The 27,706-nt window shown below is 38.9% G+C and overlaps 1 protein-coding gene and 1 non-coding gene across 3 annotated transcripts in view; both read left to right on the forward strand.

The window, feature by feature from the left end:
• LOC100991406 (POTE ankyrin domain family member G) overlaps positions 1–27,395 on the forward strand; it is a 38,509-nt gene extending 11,114 nt beyond the window's left edge. Inside the window, exons 6-12 of one of the 2 annotated variants that reach the window (XM_055109400.2) lie at positions 1,308–1,445; positions 3,902–3,972; positions 9,278–9,348; positions 11,024–11,068; positions 11,416–11,600; positions 20,218–20,338; positions 21,847–27,394. In XM_055109400.2, coding sequence (XP_054965375.1) covers positions 1,308–1,445; positions 3,902–3,972; positions 9,278–9,348; positions 11,024–11,068; positions 11,416–11,600; positions 20,218–20,338; positions 21,847–23,172 — 1,957 coding nt within the window. In that variant the 3' untranslated portion in view covers positions 23,173–27,394. Of the gene's footprint in view, positions 1–1,307; positions 1,446–3,901; positions 3,973–9,277; positions 9,349–11,023; positions 11,069–11,415; positions 11,601–20,217; positions 20,339–21,846 lie in introns of both variants that reach the window. The other variant, XM_055109399.2, reaches the window with a different exon arrangement.
• Positions 2,674–2,780, forward strand: LOC117979522 (U6 spliceosomal RNA). Its single transcript, XR_004670403.2, has one exon. It is a non-coding gene; the product is annotated as a U6 spliceosomal RNA (small nuclear RNA).
• Positions 27,396–27,706: the final 311 nt, after the last annotated feature.

A 27,706-nucleotide genomic window follows, 5' to 3' on the forward strand; every position in this document is an offset into this window, starting at 1 on the left:
TCTTTCTTTTAATCTGTGTTCTAGATGGATAGCAGTCACTGAAGTCATAAATATTAAATTAATAAGATTAATGTATACTTACTGGGATGTAGTGATCAGTATCAACACAAATCAGTTAGGCAGAAAAACAATTACTTCGACTGGGGAACATAAAGACCAGTTTTAGTAGGATTCGTCTTCTCATTATATTGACTGATGTTATTTGTTATGTGACGTTTTTGGTTATATGATCTTATGTTAGCTAAAGGCATTTCATATTAATTTTATGAAGTTTGAACTTTAACTTTTAGTTTACTTTGTGACTCAGTATTGAACTTCTTAACCCTTTCTAATAGTTTTTAACCTCTGTGTCTTACATGCTTTTCCACTAAATATGCTGTATTAAACATAAATAGGGGTTGAAAATCCTTTTGTCTTTTCGATGACTCTGCTTTAAGTTGCTTTCTTTGAAGAATATTAATGTTAGCTTATCCCTACATGACAATTAATTGCTGTTCCCACATGCTGTGGGTTCAACAGCTTTTTTCCTTTTTTATTTCCAGTGTATTTTGGTGTTTTTAGTTTTAATTGGTATGGAGAGAGGGAGTGAAGATAGTTTTAAGTGGATACACTTTTCCTTTAATGAAGGCAAGATGTAGGTGGGTGATAAAGAGAAAAGAGCTAGGCTTTGGATTCACACAAGACTGGGTTAATTCCTAACTTTCTTACTTGCTAGGTGTGTGACCTTGGGGATGTTATTTACCACCAAATGTGTTGTCATATATGAAAAGTAGGAGAATATATCCTTCAAAGTTGGCTGTGCATAAGTAAGAAAGATAAATGTAGGATTTAATTCAGTGCCTAGCACATGGTTATTGGCACCATTAACTGAAACTCCTATGACTACTATTCTTACCATTGTTAATATTACTGCTTTCAGCATGCAGAGAGCTCTTATTTCTCTTACCCCCTAGCTGATTTTGTATTACAGCATATCAGTCTAGGGAAGCTGTGACGAACTCTTCACTTAAATCTTTGTCCACTTCAGATAAGTGGCCCTAACATTGTTTCTTGCCCATCAAAGGATGTTAAATTAGTAGCTTCTGCTATGCAATACCCCACTGAGAAAAGAGGGTTTTTTTTTGTCCCTTCCTTTTAACCTTTGTGGTATTTTACAAAGATGAACACTTGAGCACTCAAGATGCTTATGTCTTTTAGTGCATGTAAATGTTTGATTCTGCACAGACAGGCAAGATGTTACATTGGTAAAGTATATCAAATTAGCTTTAAAAATAACTTTATTACAGTTCCTATCTCTGTCATTTTAGAACTGCTCTCATACTTGCTGTATGTTGTGGATCAGCAAGTATAGTCAGCCTTCTACTTGAGCAAAATATTGATGTATCTTCTCAAGATCTATCTGGACAGACGGCCAGAGAGTATGCTGTTTCTAGTCATCATCATGTGTAAGTGTTTACATTAAAAGGCTAGTTAATGCTGAATTGAGGTTTAAAATAATTATAACAGTTGCATCTTACATATCAGGTGAGATGTCATAGTTTGGTTCAGGTAGTTTTCGCGTGGCAGTGAGTTAGTCCCCTGCATCAGCCAGAAATCAGACAAAAAGCAAGACAAGTTAGAAGTACCAATGGGTGCGGGATTCTTCATCTCAGGACTTTTAAGATCTTTATCCTTAGAGATCCCAGCATTGTTCATTTGATCCAAGTGTAACACCTATGCATGGGATAAAAAATAGTGTCACATCTTTAATTTTTCTGATTAGTTATTTGGGTCTTGAAATGTCCAGTTTAGCAGAAAGTCTTGTACTGTCTTCTGGGGACTATGTCCTACATACTCCTTGAATTTTTCAAGAACCGAAGGGGTTCACTAAATCCAAGGAAGACAGTCGCTTTTATCAAGTCAGAAGGAGGAGAAAAAAAGACATTGCAATCATTCTGTTGTTTCCGTTGATTCTGTTGCTGCTTTGTGGCCACTCAAACTGGTCCTGCTGCCTTAAGATGAATCAGTAGATTCAGATCCCTGAAGTCTTCATGGCGATTCATACAGTGACTTTGATGTTTTTTAATTCCCATACCTATGCTTATATGCTCAGCCATTGTTCCCAGAGCACCAGCCCCCTGCTCTGGCCGCTGGGCATCCTGACTTTATCCGCACACAAAGTGAGCAAATTGACCCTTCCCCACATATTCAGAACCTAATGTGGAACCCACATCTTAGCCAGGAATTAGCTGAGACCTTCATGGTAAGAGATCCTTTGAGGCTGTTGGTCTTTTCTCTGGCAGATGTTAGGTGGGCTTGTTCTAAAGGGTGAGAGGGGTTCAAATAATGTGGCAGAAAGAGATCAGTGTTTGTTTCCTCTTTGCTACCAGATCTGTACTGTGAGGCACCTTTATATCCTGTATAGAACCTTGGGCAGTAGAAAGTCCCATATGAACCTTGCCCTGAGCAGTGGCTCCCAGCTGTGGTTGGCCCCTTGAGTGATTTGATTTACATGATAATGAAAATTGTCCAAGCTACTTCCATCTCTAGCTCAAGATTTTAAAATATTTTCAAATTCTAGCTCACAGGAAGCCATTGAAGAGAATTCTCAGAATCTCAAGTAGGTTAGTTGGACTTAACAGAGCCAAGCCTTGTCCATGACTCATCACTAATCCTGTGTAAAAGTAGGGCTTTGTGCTTGCTTTGGCGGCACATATCCTAAAATTGGAACAATACGGGGGAAGTTAGCATGGCTTCTGCATTAGTAGGCAGCACAAATCTTTGAAGCATTCCATATTTTATGCAGTCACTGGAAGGTCATTTGACTATTTGCTGACTAGCTCTAAGGAAACAGTGTGAATCAAAGCAAAATGGGTGCCAGCAAAATATTGAAATTGTGATTTGTGCTGCAAAAATAGTCATGTAAGATGGTCTATGAGATGACTTAGACCTGAATAACATGTTCGGTGCAAAATATATTGTTAGTATGTATGTCGAAAATGACAGAATGTCAGCTTGCTACTTCTCCGTGGAAACTAAAAAAAAATAAAAGTAGACTTTTGGTCTCCCATGTCAGCTGGAATTGAACATCAATATAAAGCATTATCCTAACAGACATCTACTGGCTGAGAGTTTGAGTCTGTAGAGAAGGATCGTTGGTCCAAGTCAGGTCTTAACATCCATTGGTTTTTCTGCCCTTGGCGTGATTGATCAACTCCGTAATAGTGGACAATCACATTATCTACTTTAATGAGATATTTATGAATAAATTTAGTTATAAACTATGACATAGTTGAGATGCCCTGAATTATAAGCCATAAAGAGCAGGACAACTAAGAAGCAAAATTAGGACTTAATAACATTTCCTGCAAACTACAACATTTGCATATTAGAACCTATGAACAAAATTCGCACTGGGTTTTATTTGGGATTCCAAGATAATTTCAGTCATAAAGTTTAGGAACAAATTATTCCGTTGTTTTACTATTTCTTTGAGCATTTAAAAAAATGTTATCTTGTTAAATCATTATAACAACCTAGTAAAATAAGGCAGCATAGTCCTCACTTTGTAGAAGAAGACATTGAGCCTAAGAGAAGCAGCTTGTTCAAGAGCAAATAGCTGTTCATTATGGAGCTAGGACTTATTTAGAGTTGGGACACTTTCTATTATGTCAGGCTAATGCAAGTTAATTTACTGGGTCACAGTGCCCTCGATTTATGAGTATTTCATCTTACTTTTTTTTCTTCTTTAATTAGAAGCTTCATGAGAAGTTTGTAGAACGTACGCATAAGTGGATGGGATAATACTGTTAAGTTCTGATATTCTGATATTGTTTGAAATACTCTAAGAATTTTACATTTGGTAAGTTTCCAGATCAGTATTTTAAAACAGTAATTTTATTTGTTATATTTTTATACATAGAATTTGTGAATTACTTTCTGACTACAAAGAAAAACAGCTGCCAAAATACTCTTCTGAAAACAGCAACCCAGGTAAGACTTGTGATAGTGAATTACTTTAGGTCAGTTGTCCACAATCTTTTTGGCACCAGGGACCGGTTTTGTGGAAGACAATCTTTCCATGGGCTGGGGGAAGGTGGGGATGGTTTCAGGATTTTTCAGTCACATTACACTTATTGTGCTACTTTATATTATTATTACATTGTAATATATAATAAAATAATTATACAACTTACCATAATGTAGAATCAGTGGAAGCTCTGAGCTTATTTTTCTGCAACTAGATGGTCCCTTCTGGGGGCAAAGTGAGACAGTGACAGATCATCAGGCATTAGATTCTCATAGGAAGCACACAACCTAGATCCCTCAGATGGGCAGTTCACAACAGGGTTCATGCTCCAATGAGTATCTAATGCTATCACTGATCTGACTGGAGGCAGAGTAGAGGCTGTAATATGAGCCATAAGGAGTGGCTGTAAATACAGATGAAGCTTCCCTGGCTTGCGCACCTCCTCCTGTGTGGCGTGGTTCCTAACAGACCATGGATTGGTACCAGTCTGTGGCCTGGGAGTTGTGGAGCCCTGCTCTGGGAGGTCCTACCATAGATTTAAAAAGTAAAAGTAAGGAATGTTTGTTCACAAAAGAACAGTGAAGCACAGGTCATGTTACATATGCTTGTGCCAACAAGGTCTCACTATTACTGACTTCATTCCTCCTATTTTGAAGTTGAAAGAGATGCATTTACTTTGTTGGAACAAGATGTGTTCTTCCACTGGCTGGTTAATTGTCATGATAACAGTAATTTTGTTAGAAGAAGGTGCTCTGCTACCATTTGCCAAAAGATTGTCATAATGTACAATTTGCCCAATGCAAGGGTCAGCAGATTATAATAAAAATATAAAAATGTTTCACAGTAACAAAAATGCTAGTATGCTACCTGGATGTGGACACCTAATACATGGTACAATCCAAACTGTATGAGGACACCTTTAATTTAGCTACCTATTTATCAGAGAGCTTCTGTAAGTTAGGTTTTATAAGTTGCAGGAGACAAAGATGGAATAGATGTAGTTTTAATCTTTAAAGTGCTCACAACAGAAGTGTTTCTATTTCATTTCTGTGGTTTTTCAACAGAATTTACAAAGAAAACATTTTTATTAATGTTTTCACTTGTCCACTTAACAAATAACTGTCAAATGTCTTTTAGATACTAAGCAGTTTTTCTAAGGCTACAGAACACAACAACACAGACAGGAGCTTGTTATTATTATCATTGTCATTTTTATTATTTTGCTGCTTTATTCAGTGCTTACTGTGTGCTAGATGCCCACTGGAATCTTATAATTATGATTTATTATATGTGATATTGATTGTGTGCCAGACATATGTGATGAGGAGTGAAAGCTTTAGAAAGAAAGGAGGCAGGATTTAATGTAAGCATGCAGAGTGAGAAGAATTTTTCAGGGAAAGAAGCAGAAGAATGACATTTGGCAGAAGGAACATGGAGTGAGATTGTGTGTTTGCCAGAAGGAACATCTAATGAGGTTGCCCGTTTGGGAGGAAGAGCAGCAAGTGCAGAAGACAAGATGCTTGAGTGAACATGGCAGGGTTTCTGAGCAGTTCACTTTTGCTATTACCAAAAGTGTGAGATACCAGAGGTTGGGAGTGAGGTGAATACTTAGCTAAGGCAAGTTTACGATAGGCTTTTTAATACTATAGAAATGAGTAGGTCTTTTCCTGTGGGCCATGGGAAATTTACCAGGTAGAATGCTTTGGACTGCAAATACTAGATGAGCAGTGGCTAAAACAGTAGGAACCAGAGTTGTTTTTTTGTTCATTGATATCCCAGGGATCCCACTTGTCCCTCTTTCAGCTGTGCTGTTGGCAGTGTTTTATTCACGTCTCCTTTTGTGGTTGGCTAATCTGCAGCAGCTCCAAACATCTTGTTCTCACAACACAACATCGCAAGGGCTGCTTTTCTTCACATGTGTCTTTTAAACAGGGAGAAAACTTAGAAGCATGCAAGGGGCTTCCTGTAACATTTCATTGGCTGGGTCACACCACATGCTCATTCCCAAACCAGGCACTGGGAAGGTAAATACCTGATTAGCTTAGAATCAACATTTCTCTTCCTGAGGCTGAGGAGGGGGATTGGGATATTAAATATCCCAATAGACTTATGTTTTTTCTGCCAGAAAGAATGAGGAATGGCTATTGATAGGTAGCCAACAATGTGTGCTGGAGGGGCTCATTGGAGAAATTTGAGCAGGGGAGTCACAAGATTAAATTTGAGTATTAAGGCATTCTGGTTATGGTGTAAAATGGGTTAGCAAGCTTTTTCTTTAAAGGACCAGGTGGGAAATATTTTAGACAATGTGGTCTCTGTCATATCTACTTAACCGTGCTGTTGTCTGCTGTTGTAGTGTGAAAGCCACCATGATTATATGTAAGCAAACAGGCATGACTGAGCTCCTATAAAACTTTATTTACAAAACCATAATGCAGATTGGATTTGGCCTGTGGCCTATAGTTTCCTGGGATTGATGGGAGATAATCATGCAAAGAAACCAGGAGACAAAGGAAGCTTTTGCAGTAGTCAGCTATAGTTTCCATGTCACACATCCTTGGAGTAGCATCAATGTATTATAAGGTTTTCACCCGTCCATGGTGAAATAAATAACGTTAGAAATCTCAGTTACTCATTTTACTATGTTGGCCTTCGTTATGCCTTTTTCACTTGTTTTGCTTAATTTTTTTTCCTGTAAGAAATAACATTAATAGTTGGTAGTTTTCTTTTAAATAGAAGTCATTTTGTAAGTGTTTATGTTCCCAGTGGCAGTGGGAATATAAAACAGAGGCAGAAGAGAGGTATAGTCAATATGATTTAGTGATATTTGAATGAGAAATGCTTGGGGGACAGAGAGAAATCTCAGATGATGTACAGGTTTCCAGATTGTACACTAGTATTTAACCTAGACATGAGGAAGGAGTAGGAAATTTTCTGGTGAATACAGAAGAGCAAAGAGCAGCAGGTCAGCAGGAATGACTAATGTTTTTCTATGCATGTTTAATGGAATATTCGTGTAGGGTATTTTGAGTAGGTAATTGGATAATCAGCATTTATAACTCACATCCTACTAGTTTGACTCTCAGTAATAAGACTTGTCAAAGATCCAAGAATCTGAAAGTCAGTAATAAATGTCCATGTGCATCATCGTCCGTGACAGAAAGTCAGCATCCACAGAACACAGAATTGGGACAGATGAACTTAATAGATAAAGATGAATATCGGAGTTGTTCCTCTTAGGGAATGATACTCTCCATGACCTGTGTGAGTCACAGCTGCCAGAAAAGAAAGAGCAAGGAGCGTATGAAGGCAGCACAGCAAATTCGGTCCTAGAGTGCCCTGCTTGGCTTCATGTCATAGTTCTGACTTCTAAATAATCATTTTCTGCAAAATGTGCTTTGTGTTTTTCCCTCTTGCCGCCTGCAGCCAATCAGAATCTTTTTAGCAGGACATAATGAAAAGAAGTAAGAGAAAGAGTGTTTTTTTGTATGGGATAGTATTTAACGTAAACTTGAGAGTGAGTACCAGGATTATACTTAGAATTTATGGACTGGATGGGAAGACTGGATAGAAATCTAAAGATTGCTGACTCAAACACAATGTGGTTTCTTTGATTTATTTTCACAGCTCTGAATTCACGACTGTTAATTGTATTCATATGCACTATAACTTTACAAAGCATCTTCCCAAACCAAATATTTACTGATTTATTATAATTTGTATGACTTTATTAAAGAACTGACTTTCCAAGTGTTCATGAGAATTGTTTAGAATTTGCTACATTGTATCATCTCAGCTGTATCCACATGAGCTATCTGTCACCTTGTCTTAATGAATAATTGTTCACTAGGAATATTGGTTTTGACATTGAAATGATCTATATCTAAATGCAGATAGGACCCGGGACCACTTTTGAACATTAATGTCCAAGCATCTTAAAATTACACATAAGGCTTTCATAATCTGACTTCTGCCCCACTCTCCATCTTTAGCCCTTTTCCCTGTGTGCCCTGTCTCTGGCATTACTGAGCTGCTGGCAATGCCCTACTCACTCATCCTTCTATTGTAGGCAAATACTTTCACTCTTTCAGGCCTCGCTCCTGCTCTTGCTGCTGCGTGGCATGCTGTCACCCTTTCCTGCCCTCTACCCCTTTTAATCTGGCTAGTCTCAATATTTAAGTCTCTGCTTGGGCATGTGTTCTAGAAAAGCCATCTCTGACATGCTTTATTTTAATTCTTTTTAAACCCTAATGCCTAGCATGTATTTAGCAGGACTCAATAAAATATTTCTGAGTAAAACAAAGACTGTTTTTACAAAGATGATGTGCAAGACTCTCCCCTGCAGTCTTGGAGCAGAGGGGACAGACATGTGGAGGAATAATGTACAGTTTAGGTGGTAAAGATGCAGTAGAAAAATCAGTAAAGTACTAAGGCAGCCTCAAGGAAGGAGGTACCTGTTTATTTGGGGAAAGACTTGCAGAATCAAGGAAGACTTCTTATAGCATTGTTTCAAAAGATGAAAATAAGGCCAGGTGTGGTGGCTCACACCTGTAATCCCAGCACTTTCAGAGGGAATCACGAGGTCAGGAGATCGAGACCATCCTGTCCAATGGTGAAACCCCATCTCTACTAAAAATACAAAAATCAGCTGGGTGTGGTGGTGGTTGCCTGTAATCACAGTTACTCAGGAGACTGAAGCAGGAGAATCACTTGAACCAGGGTGGCGGAGGTTGCAGTGAGCTGATCACGCCACTGCATTCCAGCCTGGTGACAGAGGAAGACCCTGGCTCATAAAAAAAAAAAAAAAAAAAAAGAAAAAAGAAAAAAAGAAAATAAATTTGTCAGAATAGTGGAGGGAAACATTTTAGATATTAGGAAGATGTTGTACACTAATAAAGGTGTCAGCAGTGATTTTGGAAGTCATTTATAAGGTACTATTAGGAAGTGGAGAACAGTACACTGTGTCACCTTATATGTTTCTGCTGTATTTTAAAGCTGTGTTTCTGGTGGTTTTGTTCATGGATGTTGGGTGAATGAATTTGTGAGGGAATTTTTGACATGTTTGTTTGTCTTCAATCTGGTGACATCTGGTATCTCCCCAAGTGGGTTTTTGAAGTTTCTGAGAATTATTTCTTAAATGACAATTTCACAAAAGATGAAACACTCAATTTATGAAATAAAATGAAATGTCTCAAATCTGTTTTTAAAAGGCAATACTTTTTAACTGTTTTAAGTGGTTGATTTTAACTGAATATATGGATTTTTCAACAGAACAAGACTTAAAGCTGACATCAGAGGAAGAGTCACAAAGGCTTAAAGGCAGTGAAAATGGCCAGCCAGAGGCATGGAAACTTTTAAATTTAAACTTTTGTTTAATGTTGTGGTTTTTTTGCCTTAATAATATTAGATAGTCCAAATGAAATTACCTTTCAGACTAGGCTTTGAGAATCAGTAGATTTTTTTTTAAGAATCTTTTGGCCAGGCAAGGTGGCTCACGCCTGTAATCCCAGCACTTTGAGAGGCTGAGGCAGGTGGATCACGAGGTCTGGAGATCGAGACCATCCTGGCTAACATGGTGAAACCCCGTCTCTAGTAAAAATACAAAAACTTAGCTGGGCGTGGTGGTGGGTGCCTGTAGTCCCAGCTACTCGGGAGGCTGAGGCAGGAGAATGGCATGAACCCAGGAGAGGGAGCTTGCAGTGAGCCGACATCCACCACTACACTCCAGCCTGGGTGACAGAGCGAGACTCCATCTGGAAAAAAAAAAAAAAATTTTAATAGATTCTTAAAATTTATTGTAATAAAATCAGCAACCTTATTAACAGAAGAATCAATAGATTCTAATTTAATATTTGATATTTAACTTCAACATAACCCACTATAAAATTTAAAATACTCTTACTTTAAAATATTCTTATCTGCCTTCTTGATTAGCTTATAGCTAATCTCTCCTTTTGGAATAGAGGCAAAAACAAATTTCAGAACTTTGTTTGTTCTTTTATTTTTACAACACCCTAACATGATAAAGTAACATCAATGATTGAATCATATTATTAAGCAATAGAAATTATGAACAATGTAACACTGATTCCCTGAGCTGGATTCATGGTTAAAGAGTAATCATGGCCTGTGATTGAAAATCCACAGTTTTATATTGTCAGTCACTGATACCAAGGTTAAGGACATATCCTGCCTTGTGGTCTCTCGTTGACCTCAGTGTTTCTGTTCAGGGAGGGAACCAGGTCATAAAAGCAACCCAACTGCCTATTACAAGAACCATATCTTGCAGAATGGGACCTTTGATGTTAGTGCACAAACACAATAACATTCTAATTTATTTCAGTTGCAGAAAATCAGTACAGATTAAAAAATTTTATCTGCTGTCATTAGTACACATTAGAATATATTAGAACTGGACTTAAGCAGATAATCTGGATACATAACACTATCATATGACAGTATATAATTTCAATTAAAATGTGAGAATTTGCATTTCTTTCTGTTTGGTGGTGATTTTGGCTCCTAATAGTTTAAAGGGTGCCTATAATCCAGTTAGGAATCTTTTAAAAAAGCACTTCAGTGCACTGTAGGGGCTCACTAGTTAGGGTTTCATGAGGTAAACTCTTTTCAAGTGAGGAAGATTTTGGAACACTACAAATCATCTGCTGATTCATTTTTGGTAGATTTAACACATAACAAATTAAATTTAGTCCAAACAAATAGTGAGACAGTTAAGTTTGCTGGTTCATGTTTTTCTTCTCCCTTTGTCTAAGGTGAATTATTTTTCACATGTTAGAAGCCAGTGATGTGGCAGTAGCTAAACATAGATTAAAAAGTTAATTCTTAATTTTAATTATTATTTATTTATTTTAACAGTTTAATTTTAATTACTTTCTAATTTTTATTGTCCATACTTGATTACTTAAGAATAAAATTATTTTAAGAACATGCACTCCAAAAGAGGAAATGTCACAGAAATACAACAAGCAAATTAACCTTCTGTTTTTACATCTGCAGAAAAGATCTCAAGAACCAGAAATAAATAAGGATGGTGATAGAGAGGTATACCTTTATATTCAAATGTTTGTGTTGAATTAGATTTTTACATTATGTTGTTTAACAAAGTGTAGTAAATGTAGGCATACATGATCCTATCATGTAAGTAGCATAAATCATCAGTGAAAAATTTAATAGTTAACTCAGAATTCTGTACATTGAATTTTAAAGAGGTGCAAACCCTAGAACTATTATTTCATTATTATGGAATAATTCCGAATGGTGCCATAAAATGCTAGGTAATGCCACTTTAGGAGCTTTAGACCAATTATTTTATCTTTCTTGGTTTTAGTCTGATTATCAATAGATAATGTGCCTATAGTAGATAATTTCTTATTCTGTGTATTTTCCAGCTAGAAAATTTTATGGCTATCAAAGAAGAAATGAAGAAGCACGGAAGTACTCATGTCGGATTCCCAGAAAACCTGACTAATGGTGCCACTGCTGGCAATGGTGATGATGGATTAATTCCTCCAAGGAAGAGCAGAACACCTGAAAGCCAGCAATTTCCTGACACTGAGAATGAAGAGTATCACAGGTAAGCCTATGGCAACATTGAACAGGAGGTAACTTTGTGCTGTCAAACTAATCCTAATTTGGGCTAATATTCATGATGAACAAATTTTATACTTTTATTAGGATATTCAGCCTTGCCTGTTAATCAGAAAAATGAAAATCAGCAAACAATCAGTTACCGTTTTTTTCCAGTCATTAATTTATTTGAAAAATAACCAGTATTGGCAAATGTGAGGGAAAAGGCATTTTCTTCTCTTTTCAGTGAAGTTTTCTTTTAGCTTCGGGGTACATGTGCAAGTTTATTATATAGGTAAACTGTATCATGGAGGTTTGGGGTACAGATTATTTCACCAGCCACATAATAAACAAAATACTCGAAAGGTAGTTTTTTGGTCGTCTCCCTCCTGCCATGCTCCACCCTCAAGTAGGCCCCGGTGTCTGTTATTCTCCTCTTTGTGTCCATGAGTTCTCATGTTTAGTTCCCACTAATGAGTAAGAATATGTGGCATTTGATTTTCTGTTCCTGCATTAGTTTGCTTAGGATAATGGCCTCCAGCTCCATCCGTGTTGCTGCAGGGGAAATGGTTTCATTGAAAAAGACATTTCATATACTGTTGGTAAATACATTTTGAACATTAGTTGAGTAGCATATTCACACACACATATATAACAGAGTAAGCATATATAATACATGTTAAGGATATTTGTATAGATATGTTATGTGTATACTTATGTATAAGGACATTTATTATAGTATTATTATGTAAAAAATTTGGAGGTAGTCTAATTCCTTATCAATAGGAAATAGCTCAATTTCCATATCCCCAAAATAATGTATTATGCAACCATTTTTAAAAAATGAGGTTAGATGTAGGGTATACTGATTATTTCACAATTAAAATGTATTTAAAGCATTTAGTTTGATGACACATCTTAAGAGTTCTTGTTAAAATTCTTGTAATATCTGCTGTGTTGCAAATGGAAGCTACATGCTACATTGACACTGTACCTTGTTAGCAACAAGATTGCTAGTTACTAAATTTTTGTTGTCAGTGCCTGAGTGCTGAAATATTGGACCCTCAATCTGAATATTGCCAAGGGATTGTACATGGGGATCTATATTTAATATAAACATTTCAGTATATTGGGTAAAACTTTTATTAAAATACATCAAAGAATCTTTGATCTACTAAACCAGGAGTTGGCCAGCTTTTTCTGCAAAGAGCTAGTTAGTAAATATTTTAGGCTTTGTGGACTACGTATATTTATTTTCTTGAGACAGGGTCTCACTCTGTTTCCCAGGCTGGAGTGCAGTTGTGTGATCATGGCTCACTGCAGCCTCGACTTTCTGGGCTCTAGTGATCCTCTGACCTCAGCCTCTACTAGCTGAGACCACAGGTGTGCAACATCACACCCAGCTAACTGACACTATGGACTGTAAAGTGAATAAGCTTATCTGTGTTCCAAGATACTTGACTTACAAAAACAGGCAGTGGGCTGGATTTGGCCCATAGGTGCTTATTTGCTGACCCTTGTGCTAAAAGGAAGGTGCTGCTAATGCAGTGACTTTTATTTGTAAAAGTACCCTGCATGTGTGACATTATCCTCCCTTTGAGAAAAGGATATATTTCAGTATTCACCTCACCATATTTTTCCAGTGACTTCATATGATTTTGAAAACTACATTTATAAAATAAGATTATTTTCTGCATTTCTCCCACTTTATTCCTGTTAATAGAACTCAGTATTTTACTGTGATCAATTACTTCGTATATTTGATGAGTGTCAACTGTCCTAGAATTGGCTGATTTTTATCAAGCAAGAAATATTCTCCTTGAGAGTTTTAGTATTTCTTGGTCTTTATGTATAAGCACGAACAAAATAATAATCAGCTTATGTAATCTAGAAATGTTCAAAGGGCCTTTAAAACCTTGGTCTGACATTTCTAAATGCCATATGTGTATAATTTTTATAACCTTTAGAATATATAATTGTTACATAAAATTTGAAAACTCCACCTGGTATGTAAAATTTGGAAGCTACTATTTCTTGTCTATCACTTTTCCATGACTGTGGATGAAAATTACATCATTCTCAGTCATGAGCATTAAGTATGTTGTCCTTAAAGAACTGTCTACACTCATGAACTCAAATTTTCTTTCCATTCACTCTTGATCTCAATGCCAGTAAGTCTTCAATTTCAGCACTCCTCCAGAGTTGTTTTTCCTCAAGATTATCACTAATTTTTTTCTGTACTAAATCTAGGCATTTTTCTTACACCTCATTTAATCTCTCAGCAATATTTGAGCCAATGGAGGGCATCTCCTCCCTAATGGCATCTTCACTTGGCTTTCAGGACCTCACTCCCTCAGGCTTTTCCTCCTGCCTTTCTAGTCCATTTATCATGGTCTGTTTTGCTTGCTGCTCCTCATCTTTCTCCTTTTGGACATAGTTGTTTCTCATGGCTCAGTCCTCAATCTTCTTTCTCATAATTTTTTTTTTTTTAAGACTGAGTCTCGCTTTGTCCCCCAGGCTGGAGTTCAGTGGCATGATCTTGGCTCATTGCAACCTCTGCCTCATGAGTTCCAGCACTTCTCCTGCCTCAGCCTCCTGAGTAGCTGGGATTACAGGTGTGCGACACCATGCCTGGCTAATTTTTGTATTTTTAGTAGAGACAGGTTTCCCCATGTTGGCCAGGCTGGTCTGAAACTCCTGACATCAGGTGATCTGCCCGCCTTGGCCTCGTGACATGTTGGGATTACAGGCGTGAGCCACCGTGCCTGGCCCCTCGTGACTTTTTCTACTGTGTATATGCTAGTGATTTCCAAATGTATGTCTCCAACTTAGATCTCTTTCCTTAATTCCAGATCTCTATATCATCCCACCTACTTGACATCTCTATTTGATTAGCTGTTGGGTATCACACACTTGTCAGATCCAAAATTGGGCTACTGATGTCCTTCCTGAAATCTACACCTCATGTAGTCTTTCCTACTTTGGTTAACAGCAACTCTTCCAGTTGCTCTGCCAAAAACCTCAGTGTCTGATCTTTCTCTCTCAGTCAAGATCTTCTTGACTGATCTTTCTCTCTGTCCTGACACTTCACATCTAATCTCTCAGTAAATCTTGTCAGGTCTATCTGAAGAATATATCCAGAGGCCAGTCTATCTTGTACATCTGAGCCACCGTCATCTGCAGTTTAGATGAGTGTCATAGACTGGGAATTGATAGTCCTGGTTTTTAAAAACTTCCCCTTTCATCAATTCTTATCTCAGTGGATGTATTTAAAACATAAGTCAAATGTTGTCATTCCTCTGCCCCAGCCCTTCTGATTGCCTCCCATTTCACTCTGAGTATGTGGCAGAGTTCCTCCTAATAACTGAAAGGCAGTAAACCATCTGGCATGTTACCTCTCCTGCTGAAACTTCTGTTTCTTATCTGTATTGCTGTGTTTCAGCCACGCTGAACTTGTTGCTATTCCTGACCTATCCCTAGTGCTTAAAGACTCCAGGCACACCTCTGCACTTAGCAGTTCCCTGTATCTGGAATGCTTTTTCCCCAGATATTCTTCTAGCTTACTGTTTCCATTACTTCAGCTCTTTACTTAAAATCCCCTTTCTAAGAAGAAGAAAAAGGGTAAAAAGAAACCCATTAAGGAATAACCACTTCCTGAGGAAGAACCATGTACCAGCACAATTCCTAGTCCAGAGAAAATGAAGAAAATGAAAAAAAAGAGAGATAATGAGGACTAACAGAAAGGAATTAGGATTGTATCATCAGGACGCGTCAGGCTTGAGATTCAACTGGGAACATACCAGGGATGCTCTCTCACGTAATTGAGGGAAGGTTCAATGAAACAAAGTGATTTATCATCTTTAACTTCAAACCTATTTGTGTCTTGACATCAACTCTGTTAACATCATCATTTTTTAGAGTCTTTGATGTACAAATAAAAGTTTCTTTGTATTAAGGAAAAATCCTCTTTCTCAGCAGGGACTTTTCTGGCCATCCCAACTTTCCCACCACCCTTCCCATCAAACACATAAAGATTTCATTTTCCTGCTTTAGTTTTTCTCCTCTAACGTACTGTGTATTTTGCCGTATCTGTCTGTTGTTATTGTGTGTTTATCTCACTCTCATAAATAGGGTTTTTATTGTTCATTACCATATCCTCACTTCCTAGAAAAAGGCCTAGCCTATCAGACGTAGCTACCTAATAAATAGGTATTAAATGAATGAATGGAGTTTATCCCGGGTATATTGTTTGATTGATTCTCACTTAAAAAATGTTTGACAAGGTTCATTTTAACAATTTAGCCTGGTAATTATATGTATTTTAAAAATTCTTTCGGCTTTTTATAATAAGCTACATTCTTTATATTAATATTTTTTCACTTAGGGAGAAAAGCCCAATATTGTGGTTATTCACTATTCTTTTACTGGTAATCATGATAATTGCAATTATGGTAAAATGAGTTAGAGAAATTACAAACTTTACTGGTATTTTATTTATTTAGAGACAGAGTCTCGCTCTGTCACCCAGGCTGCAGTGCAGTGGTGTGACCTCGGCTCACTGCAACCTCTGCCTCCTGGGTTCAGGCGATTCTCCTGCCTCAGCCCTCTGAGGAGCTGGGATTACAGGTGCGTGCCATGACACCCGGCTAATTTTTGTATTTTTAGTAGAGACGGGGTTTCATCCTGTTTGTCAGGCTGGTCTTGAACTCCTGACCTCAGGCAGTCCACCCACCTCATCCTCACAAAGTGCTGGGTGGATTACAGGTTAAGCCACCACATGCGGCCACTAGTATTTTATTTTTTTTAGGGTGGTAAATGTAATGGACTCACAAATTCTTTCCAAGGGATTATGGACCTTCGGTATTTGAAATAAAAAGACAGTTGGAATTTTTGCTTCCGATAGTAAGACTATACTGGTCAGGCACTGTCTATTCTGATGGAGCAGCTGTTGCTGCTTGGCTGTCTTTCAGAAGCAAGCTGCTCACACTGATATTGGTTGGTGAGCAAGGCCAGTGGTCATTGATCGATTGACTAGATTTTGAACTGGCTCTGGCTGGCTTCTTGTTACCATGGCTACAGGTCAATTCTTTCCTAAGTTTGAGTCAACTTTAACCAGCAATTTTCTGTTCAAAAGTTGCCTTCCATTAGCTATGTTCAAAAAGAAACTTTTTAATATTCCAGAATTGTGGATTTAAAGTTTTGGTTATGATGACTTGGTTAATAATAGCTCTCAGGAAGATTTTTTTTTTTGATACATCATCTTAACCAGAAGAGTTCTCTGTATAGTTTATTTCTTAAAAATAATTGTTTTGTTTTTGTTTTTGGTATTTTTAGAAGCTTTTGCTCAAGTCCTAACATAATCTCCAGTAGGAGATTTTAGTCTCTTTGTCAGTTCATGTATGTATATGATAGTCATATTCTGTCTTTTTAAATTCCTTTTCTTGTTCACTTTTTTCTCTGTACAATAATAGTGATATTGTTATACATTTTTATCTCATTAAAAAGTGGTTACAATTTTCTGCTGGCAAATCTAGCTTTTTCTATATTTTGACTGAATAGGTTAAAAGTGAAGAAAATTTACGAGATCATTTTATTTTCAAACAAAATCATAAGTAAAAAAAATTGCTATTTTGAATTATAAATAATGACATTTAGATATTTTAAAAATAAGGATACCCCCCCCCCGATAGTTTGGCTTTGTGTTTCTATGCAAATCTCATGTCAAATTGTAATTCCCAGGTGTTGAGGAAAGACCAGCTGGGAGGTGATTGGCTCATAGGGTCGGTTTCCTCCATGCTGTTCTTGTGATAGTGAGTGAGTCCTCACAAGAGCTGACGGTTTCATAAGGGGCTCTTTGCGCTTCACTTCTCTCTTCTCTCTCTCCTGCCGCCTTATGAAGAAGGTGCCCGCTTCCCCTTCCCCTTCTACCATGGTTGTTAAGTTTCCTGAGGCCTCCCCAGCCATGCGTAACTGTGAATCAATTAATCCTCTTTCCTTTATGAATTACCTAGTCTCAGGTATGTATGTGTGTGAATTACCCAGTCTCAGCTATGTACACATGTATATGTGTGAGTGTATATACACACATACATATATATGATACATATATGTGATGTGAGATATATATATGTATATACGTCCATTTTCTTTATTCCACTCATCAGTTGATGGACACTGGTTGATTCCATATCTTTGCATATTGCGAATTGTGCTGCAGTAAACATATGTGTGCGGGTGTCCTTTTGAGAGTACGATTTTTTTATTTTGTGTAGATATCTGGAAATGAGAATGCTGGATAAAATGGTAGGATCTACTTTTAGTTCTTTGCGAACTCTCCATACCGTTTTCCATAGATTTGTATGAAGTTGCATTCCCACCAGCAGTGTATCACTGTTGTCTTTTCACCGCGTCTACGCCAACATCTGTTGTTTTTTTGATTTCTAATAGTGGCCATTCTGGCTGCAGTGAGGTGATATCTCACTGTGGTTTTATTGTACATTTCCCTGATGATTAGAGATATTTAGCATGTTTTTATATGCTTGTTTACCGTTTGTACATCTTCTTTTGAGAAATGTCTATTCATGTAATTTGGCCACTTTCCAATGGAATTATTTGCGTTTTTCCTGCTGATTTGTTTGAGTTTCTTGTCGGTTATAGATATTAGTCCTTTATTAGCGTCATAATTTTCAAAATTTTCCCATTGCATAAGTTGTTGTTTTACTCTGATGATTATTTCTTTTGCTGTGCTGAAGCTTTTTAGTTTAATTAGGTCTGATTTATTTATTTTCATTTTTGTTGGATTTGCTTTTAGGGTCTTCCTCATAAATCCTTTGCCTAGGCCAATGTTTTCAGGTCTTAGGTTTAGGCCTTTCATCCATCTTGAATTAATTTTTGTATATGGTGAGAGATAGAGATCCAGTTTCATTCTTCAACATGTGGCTATCTTTTTTTCCCAGCACCATTTATTGAATAACCTGTACTTTCTCCAGTGTATGTTTTTGTATCCTTGCTCAGAGATCACTTGGTTGTAGTGGCTTTATTTCTGAGTTCTCTGTTCTGTTCCGTTGATCTATGTATCTGTTTTTATACGAGTACCATGCTGTTTCTGTTACTGTGGCCTTAGAGTATCATTTGAAGTCAGGTAATGTGATGCCAACATATTTGTTCCTTTTGCTTGGTATGTCTGTTGCTGTTCAGGCTCTTTTGTGGTTCTACATGAATGTCAACATTTTAAAATAATTCTGTGAAGAATGACATTGGTAGTTTGGTAGGAATTGTATAGAATGTGTAGACTGCTTTGGGCACTATGGTCATTTTCACTATATCAGTTCTTTCAGTCCATGAACATAGGATGTATTTTCATTTGTTTGTGTCATCTGTTATTTTCTTTGGTGGTGTTTTCCAGTTATCTTTATATAGATCACTCACTTTTTTCATTAAGTATATTCCTAGGTACTTCACACTTTTTTGCAGCCACTGTAAAAGGGATTGGATTGTTGATATGAACTCTCAGCTTGGTTGTAGTTGGTGTATAGTGGTGCTACTGATTGGTATTCATTTATTTTGTAACCTCTGAGACTTTACTGAATTCATGTATCAAATCTAGGAGTGTTTTGTAGGAGTCTTTAGGGTTTTCTAGGTATAGGATAATATCATTGGTGAAGAGATAGTTTGACTTCCTCTTTTCCAATTTGGATGCCCTTTATTTCTCTTGCCCAATTGCTCTGCCTAGGACTTCCCAGTTTTATTCTTAATATGCATGAAATAAAAGTAAAATGGAAAGTGCTTAACGATGAGTTTATTTCACATCTCTCTCTCATACACAGATAAAATTATTTCAAAGTCCTATGTTAAAAACATAATATTAGACCCTGTCTTGTTCTAAAAGGAATTTCTAAGTTGTTTATAAAATACATAGGAATCAAGAATATAAGTAGAAAGTGTTTCCAAAAAATAAACATAAAAAGTATGGGTTATAGGACACAGACCATTAGCAGTCCCTGGCCTGTTAGGACCTGGGCCACACAGCAGGAGGTTAGAGGCAGGTGAGCAAGTGAAGCTTATCTGTTTACAGTCACTCTCTGTCTCTCGCATTACCGCCCGAGTTCCTCCTCCTGTCAGATCAGCGGTGGCATTAGATTGTCCTGAATGTGACCTGAACCCTGTTGTAAGTTGCTCATGCAGGGGGATATAGGTTGTTCACTCCTTATGAGAATCGAATGCCTTTCTGATCTGTCACCATCTTCCATCACCCCCAAATGGGACCATCTAGTTGCAGGAAAACAAGCCCAGGGCTCCCACTGATTCTACATTTTGGTGAGATATAATTATTTCATTATATATTAATAATAATAGAAATAAAGTGCACAATGAATGTAATATACTTGAATCATCCTGGAACCATCCCCCACCTCAGGTTCCTGGAAAAATTATCTTCCACAAAACCAGTCCCTGGTGCCAGCATGGTTGGGGACACCTGGTTAACAGATGTGAGACCCCTTTGCCTTGTCTTGGAATAATATGCAGATATGCATTGTGTGAATGACATCTGATGGCGCCATCTTGCCCTGTAAATCATTTTAGGGACAGCTCCAGTATTTCATGAAAATTAAAATTTCTTCTAGTGACAAACAAAATGATACTCAGAAGCAATTTTGTGAAGAACAGAACACTGGAATATTACACGATGAGATTCTGATTCATGAAGAAAAGCAGATAGAAGTGGTTGAAAAAATGAATTCTGAGGTATTTTCTTTAGTTATTTTCAAATGTTTTTATATGTGTGTATATTTTAAAGAACTGTATTTTGGAAATATAAAGGATTTTTAAGTCATATATATGTGTGTATATATTCTATATATCCTTTGTCATATATCTATATACGTACATATAGGATAAACCCATGTTCTTAATTCACCTTCATTTGCCTGCAACAGTTGAGTAGTGACCTGCACAATGGCCTCAATCCAAAGGAGAAGTATTTGATGTTTTTCATAAGAATTGATGATCTTTCCACATCAGAAATAAGTTTTGCTACTGAAAACAGATTTTCTTGTTTTTGGACATTAGTTTTTAAAAAAATGTTAATAGAGAAGTCAATTGATTATTTTCACTGATAAGAAAGTAGGAAATGTATAGGTTGGTCAGAGGCCACATTGTGGATACCATTATCCTTACTTTTGCAGAGAGGAACAGTTTGCTCCAAGTAGTTTCTCATTTCAATGTAAAGAGGTTTGAAAACAATGACATGCCATGATACACATTTAGTAATAATTTATTGATAAGTATTTTGTTTCTGGAGAAATAGTTCAGTATATTTCCCCTATTTCACCATTACTACTGTTTCAAACATTATAAAGAGGAAATAAAAGTTACCGCAATGGCAAATAATCTCATGATTTCTAAGAAAATCTCTATAAGTTGTATCTTATTTACCATTCATATTTTGAAACAAAAGGTTTCTTTTGTATTTATATATTTACACCACAGAAGTAACTGTGGTTTTGTGGAGGATCACTAGAAATAGCATCAGCAGACCTGGGGAAAATCCTGCATCTGTGTATATTTTTTGACCTCTCCTTTTAAGAATCGCGATCTTAAATGAGTTCAGTATTGTATGTAGAAGTGCAATGCCTAGATACAGATGTGTACAGTATGGAAGGGTACAGTGCTTAGATTTGACAGTTATAAATAAATGTAATTCTTATAACTGAGTATAGAAATATTAGAAATGTAGAATATCGGTAAAACGTTCTTCAGTAAAAGAAACTTAAAGAACTTTGAGAAATTGCTTCTGTCCAAATATATGCATAGCTAAGGCTCTTAGGATGGTGTGGTTGATAGGTTAGATATCAGAGTGTAAACCTAATCTTAAAAATATTGTCAAATTATTAATCTTATATTTTATGCCTCTGGGTTTTTTGTAACTCAGAAAAAGGCTTTTTAAATTCTGAGATTCTTAAAAATCCTCTAGTGATTTATTTGTCATCGTCTTTAAATAAATATTTAAACTTTTAGGAATTTAGGAGCAGATTCCTAAAAGTTTAAATATTTATTTAAAGATGATGAAAAATAAATCACTGGAGGAATTTACACTCTTATTAGGTTGGAAGTTTTGTCCAATTTTTTTCCAGTTAAATATCCACTATGGGGATTCTTTCATTATACAGATACATGTTATTTTTTAATTTCAGAAGAAATCATGATATGTCAATCTATTGAGTGCTAACTAAAAGTTCTCTTTGTTTACTTAGCTTTCTCTTAGTTGTAAGAAAGAAAAAGACCTCTTGCATGAAAATAGTACGTTGCAGGAAGAAATTGCCATGCTAAGACTGGAGCTAGACACAATGAAACATCAGAGCCAGCTAAGAGAAAAGAAATATTTGGAGGAAGTTGAAAGTGTGAAAAAAAAGAATGATAATCTTTTAAAGGCTCTACAATTGAATGAGCTCACCATGGATGATGATACCGCCGTGCTCGTCATTGACAACGGCTCTGGCATGTGCAAGGCCGGCTTTGCAGGTGACGATGCCCCGCGGGCTGTCTTCCCTTCCATCGTGGGGCACCCCAGGCACCAGGGCATGATGGGGGGCATGCATCAGGAGTCCTATGTGGGCAAGGAGGCCCAGAGCAAGAGAGGCATCCTGACCCTGAAGTACCCCATGGAACACGGCATCATCACCAACTGGGATGACATGGAGAAGATCTGGCACCACACCTTCTACAACGAGCTGCGTGTGGCTCCCGAGGAGCACCCCATCCTGCTGACCGAGGCCCCCCTGAACCCCAAGGCCAACCACGAGAAGATGACCCAGATCATGTTTGAGACCTTCAACACCCCAGCCATGTACGTGGCCATCCAGGCCGTGCTGTCCCTGTACACCTCTGGCCGTACTACTGGCTTCGTGATGGACTCTGGTGATGGGGTCACCCACACTGTGCCCATCTATGAGGGGAATGCCCTCCCCCATGCCACCCTGCGCCTAGACCTGGCTGGGCGGGAACTGACTGACTACCTCATGAAGATCCTCACCGAGCGTGGCTATAGGTTCACCACCATGGCCGAGCGGGAAATCGTGCGTGACATCAAAGAGAAGCTGTGCTATGTTGCCCTGGACTTCGAGCAGGAGATGGCCACGGCGGCCTCCAGCTCCTCCCTAGAGAAGAGCTACGAGCTGCCCGATGGCCAGGTCATCACCATCGGCAACGAGCGGTTCCGCTGCCCCGAGGCGCTCTTCCAGCCTTGCTTCCTGGGCATGGAATCCTGTGGCATCCATGAAACTACCTTCAACTCCATCATGAAGTCTGATGTGGACATCCGCAAAGACCTGTACACCAACACAGTGCTGTCTGGCGGCACCACCATGTACCCTGGCATGGCCCACAGAATGCAGAAGGAGATCGCTGCCCTGGCGCCTAGCATGATGAAGATCAAGATCATTGCTCCTCCCAAGCGCAAGTACTCCGTGTGGGTCGGTGGCTCCATCCTGGCCTCGCTGTCCACCTTCCAGCAGATGTGGATCAGCAAGCAGGAGTATGATGAGTCAGGCCCCTCCATTGTCCACCGCAAATGCTTCTAGGTGGACTCTGACTTAGTTGCGTTACACCCTTTCTTGACAAAACCAAACTTCTCAGAAAACAACATGAGATTGGCATGGCTTTATTTGTTTTCTTGTTTCATTTTTTGTTTTGTTTTTTATTGGCTTGACTCAGGATTTAAAAACCGGAATGGTGAAGGTGACAGCAGTCAGTTGGAGGGAGCTTCCTCCAAAGTTCTACAATGTGGCCGAGGACTTTGATTGTACATTGTTCTTCTTTTCAATAGTCATTCCAAATATTGTGAGACGCATTGTTTCAGGAAGCCCCTTGCCCTGCTAAAAGCCACCCCACTTCTCTCTAAGGAGAATGGCCCAGTCCTCTCCCTATTTCACACAGGGGTGGTGATAGCATTGCTTTTGTGCAAATTACATAATGCAAAATTTTTTGAATCTTCGCCTTAATACTTTTTAATTTTGTTTTATTTTGAATGATCAGCCTTCGTGGCCCCCCTCTTTTGTACCCCAACTTGGGGTGTATGAAGGCTTTCGGTCTCCCTGAGAGTGGCTGGAGGCAGCCAGGGCTTACCTGTACTCTGACTTGAGGAGAGTTGGATAAAAGTGCACACCTTAAAAAAAATTGAGGAAGCACAGTATTTCAGTACAGTGGACAGCTTAGCATGTTGACAACTGAGAATAAAATGCTCAGTTCTGAACTGGACAGTGTAAGACACAACGAGGAAACACTGGAAATGGAAATTCAATTACGTCATTGTAGACTGGCTACTGCTCTACATGATTGTGACCAAAGTCAGATAGCTGAAAGAGACTTCTTTCCAGAGAACAAGACATGAACAGGTTTATTTACAGAAGACAATGAATTCTCATTTGTCTCACCTAAAAGAGAACAGATTCTTTCTCAACAAGTCTAATGTAGACAGTAAAATCAACAGGCTAAAAATTAAGCTCCATGAAACAAGATAAAACTCTGAGAGAAAAGACGGGGCAGGCCGCCATCTTTCCCGTTCAGGCAACTTAGTCATTCCAGCCTGCGGGCTTTGGAGAGTACAAACCGACGAGGGACAGAAGAGATCCCACAGCACAGCATAGCTGCTTTACCAAATCATGGCCAGACTGCTTCTGTAAGCAGGCCCCTGATCCTGTTCCACCTCACTGGACAGGACCTCCCAACTGAGGCCTCCAGCTACCCCCACCAGCATTCCTTGGCCAATGGAAATGTGAAATGTTCCTGGGACAGAGCACCTGGAGAGGGGCAGGCCCCCACCTTTGCTCTTTCGGTGACTAGCCATTCTGGCCTGCGGGCTTTGGAGAGCCCAAGCTGACAAGGGGTGGAAGAGGTACCTCAGCACAGCACAGCCACGCTACAAAAACATGGCCAGACTCTTGTTTACGTCAGTCCCTGACCACATTTCTAGTCAGCGGGTGAAGTCTTTCAACCCGGTTCTCTGGCTACCTTGACTGCTGTTCTCTGGACCACAGCAGCCCTACAGAAAAGTGGCCAGACTCTCTACTTGATGGGCAGATCCTCCTGGCCTGGGTCTCTAGCCAGCCCACCACTGGAGCTATCAAGCCAGTAGCAACTCTGCAGTTCCTGGGACAGAGCTTCCAGGAGCAAATGAAATCCTTTCTGCCACTGCCTCTGCAGTGGAACTGCCCTTGCTACCCTCAGAAGATGCAACGGAGCAAAGACCCTAAGTGCCCTATCAACACCTCCAATAAGCTGCAGTTGACCCAAAGAACAAGCCAGTCCATCTCCCACGGGTACCACACACCCTCCACTACTCATCACCAGACAGGGAACCCTGGCTTGGGCCCACAGCACAGACCCTCCATCCTGGGCTGATTACACTAAGTGATTGCTAACTCACATATCTCTGGGATGGAGCACCCAGGAAACAAGCAAAGTGGTGGAGCAGCAAGTCAGGTGATGTGGAGCCCAGAGGTCAGGGATGGCTATCTCTCTAGGGTCCACTTGCCCTTGTGAGACACTTTATCCCAGCACTTTAGGAATGCTGAGGTCATACCAGCCACATCTCATGTGCAAGATTGCCCAGCAGAGATCAGGTCCGAGAGTTCCCTTTTTAAAAAAAGGAGACTTGCTTAAAAAAAGAAGTCTAGCCACGTTTGTGTAGAGCAGCTGTGCTGTGCTGGGGGTTCACTTTTGAGAGAGTTCTCCTCTGAGACCTGATCTCTGGAGGCTGGGCAGTCTTGCACTTGCGATGGGGCTTGTCTGATCTCAGCACTCCTTAGTCTGCTCGCCTCTCCCATGGCCCCAGCCTGGCCACACCTGCTTATGGGTCACTCTTAGATGCCCACACCATAGCTTCCATGCTAGTGGACTGTACCATATCAGTGGAGAGCTGCAGCAAGGTGGCCCCTAGAGCCACGCACCAGCCTGCACATTGCCTCTCCATACGGCAGCCCTTTATTTGGAAACTTCCTAAATCACTTTGCTGTGTGTGTTTACACGGGTGGGTTTTGCTTTACTTGCCCTGAGAGCACACGGGAGTGCAGCACACACCCCAACCCACATCAACTGCCATTAAAGAAAAGAAATTTCAGCCCAGAATTTCATGTCCAGCAAAATTAAGCATCATAAGTGAAGGAGAAATAAGATCCTTTTCAGACAAGCAAATGCTGAGGGAATTTGGTATCACCAGATCTACCTTACAAGAGCTCCTGAAGGAAGCACTAAATACGGAAAGAAAAGATCATCACCTGCCACTACAAAAACACACTGAAGTACACAGTCCAATGATGCTAAAAACCAACCACATATGTAAGTCTGCAAAATAACCAGCTGACAGCATGACGACAGGATCAAATCCACACATACCATTACTAACCTTAAATGTAAATGGGCTAAATGCTCCCATTGAAAGACACGGGGCAAGCTGGGTAAAGAACCAAGACCCACTGGAGTATGCCGTCTTCAAGCAACCCATCTCACGTGCAGTGCCATACATAGGCTCAAAATAAAGGAATGGAGAAAAATATTTCATGCAAATGGAAAACAGAAAAAAGGTGTTGCACTCCCAGTTTCTGACAAAACAGACTATACCAATAAAGATAAAAAAAGAGGAGGACATTACAAAGGTGGTCCTGACCTTTGATAAATCTCATTATTGCCTGATACCAACCTGGGCTATTTTTATTGCCCAAAGCAATAGGATAATTTGCTGAGGTTGTGGAGCTTCTCCCCTTCAGAGAGTCCCTGATCTCCCATAATTTGGTTGAGATGTAAGGCTGATTTTGCTGTACAACTCCTTTTTTGAAGTTTTACTCATTTCCAACAAGGAAGGCAAGTTTTCCTGCTTCCATGACAAAGGAGATCAGGCACCTCCTTTCCTGAGTTTCAGCTTGCTTCTGACAGGGAAGGTGAGTGTAAGTTTTTCCAGCTTCTAAGATGGCAGAGAATGATCACCCACTCTGAGCCTTATTTCCAGGTAAGTAGCTGAATTAGAGTTTTGTCTTAAAATTTTTCCTTAATGACTAAAATTTAAGATTACCCACCAGCTGCTTTTAATTCCTCCTTACCATTAGAACACTCAGTTAATCATATGAATTGTGTGTTTGTTTGTTTTGCTTAACTCTTTTTGTTTATGTTTGGGGTTTTATTGTTGTTTCACTTTTCTCCCATCTCTTCCTGACTTGGTCAAATCCAAAGGAATGTTCCAAATTGTGGGGAGCAAGGCATCTGAATTGGCTAAAACCCCTGTGGCTGCAAAAAAAACAAAAACAAAAACAAAAAACAAAACAAAAAAGAAAAACCAAAAACCAAAAAAAAAAAAAAAACACAAAAAACAAAAAACCAAAAAAAAGTCCAGTTGGAAATTTTTTTAAACTTTTTTTTAATTTTTAAATTTTGTTATTATACTTTAAGTTTTAGGGTACATGTGCACAACGTGCAGGTTTGTTACATATGTATACGTGTGCCATGTTGGTGTGCTGCACCCATTAACTCGTCATTTAACATTAGGTATATCTCCTAATGCTATCCCTCCCTCCTCCCCCACCCCACAACAGTTCTCGGTGTGTTATGTTCCCCTTCCTGTGTCCATGTGTTCTCATTGTTCAGTTCCCACCTACGAGTGAGAACATGAGGTGTTTGGTTTTCTGTTCTTGTGTTAGTTTGCTGAGAATGATGATTTCCAGCTTCATCCATGTCCCTGCAAAGGACATGAACTCATCCTTTTTCATGGGTGCATAGCATTCCATAGTGTATATATGCCACATTATCCAGTCTATCATTGATGGACATTTGGGTTGGTTCCAAGTGTTTGCTGTTGTGAACTGTGCCGCAGTGAACATACATGTGCATGTGTCTTTATATTAGAATGATTTATTATTTTTTCAGTATATACCCAGTAATGGGACTGCTGGGTTAAATGTATTTCTAGTTGTAGATCCTTGAGGAATTGTCACACTGTCTTCCACAATGGATGAACTAATTTATACTACCACCAAGAGTGTAAAAGTGTTCCTATTTCTCCACGTCCTCTCCAACATCTGTTGTTTCCTTATCTTTTAATGTTGGCCATTCTAAGTGGCGTGAGAT

Source organism: Pan paniscus, chromosome 13 (assembly GCF_029289425.2).
Source record: "Pan paniscus chromosome 13, NHGRI_mPanPan1-v2.0_pri, whole genome shotgun sequence".
NCBI lineage: Eukaryota > Metazoa > Chordata > Mammalia > Primates > Hominidae > Pan > Pan paniscus.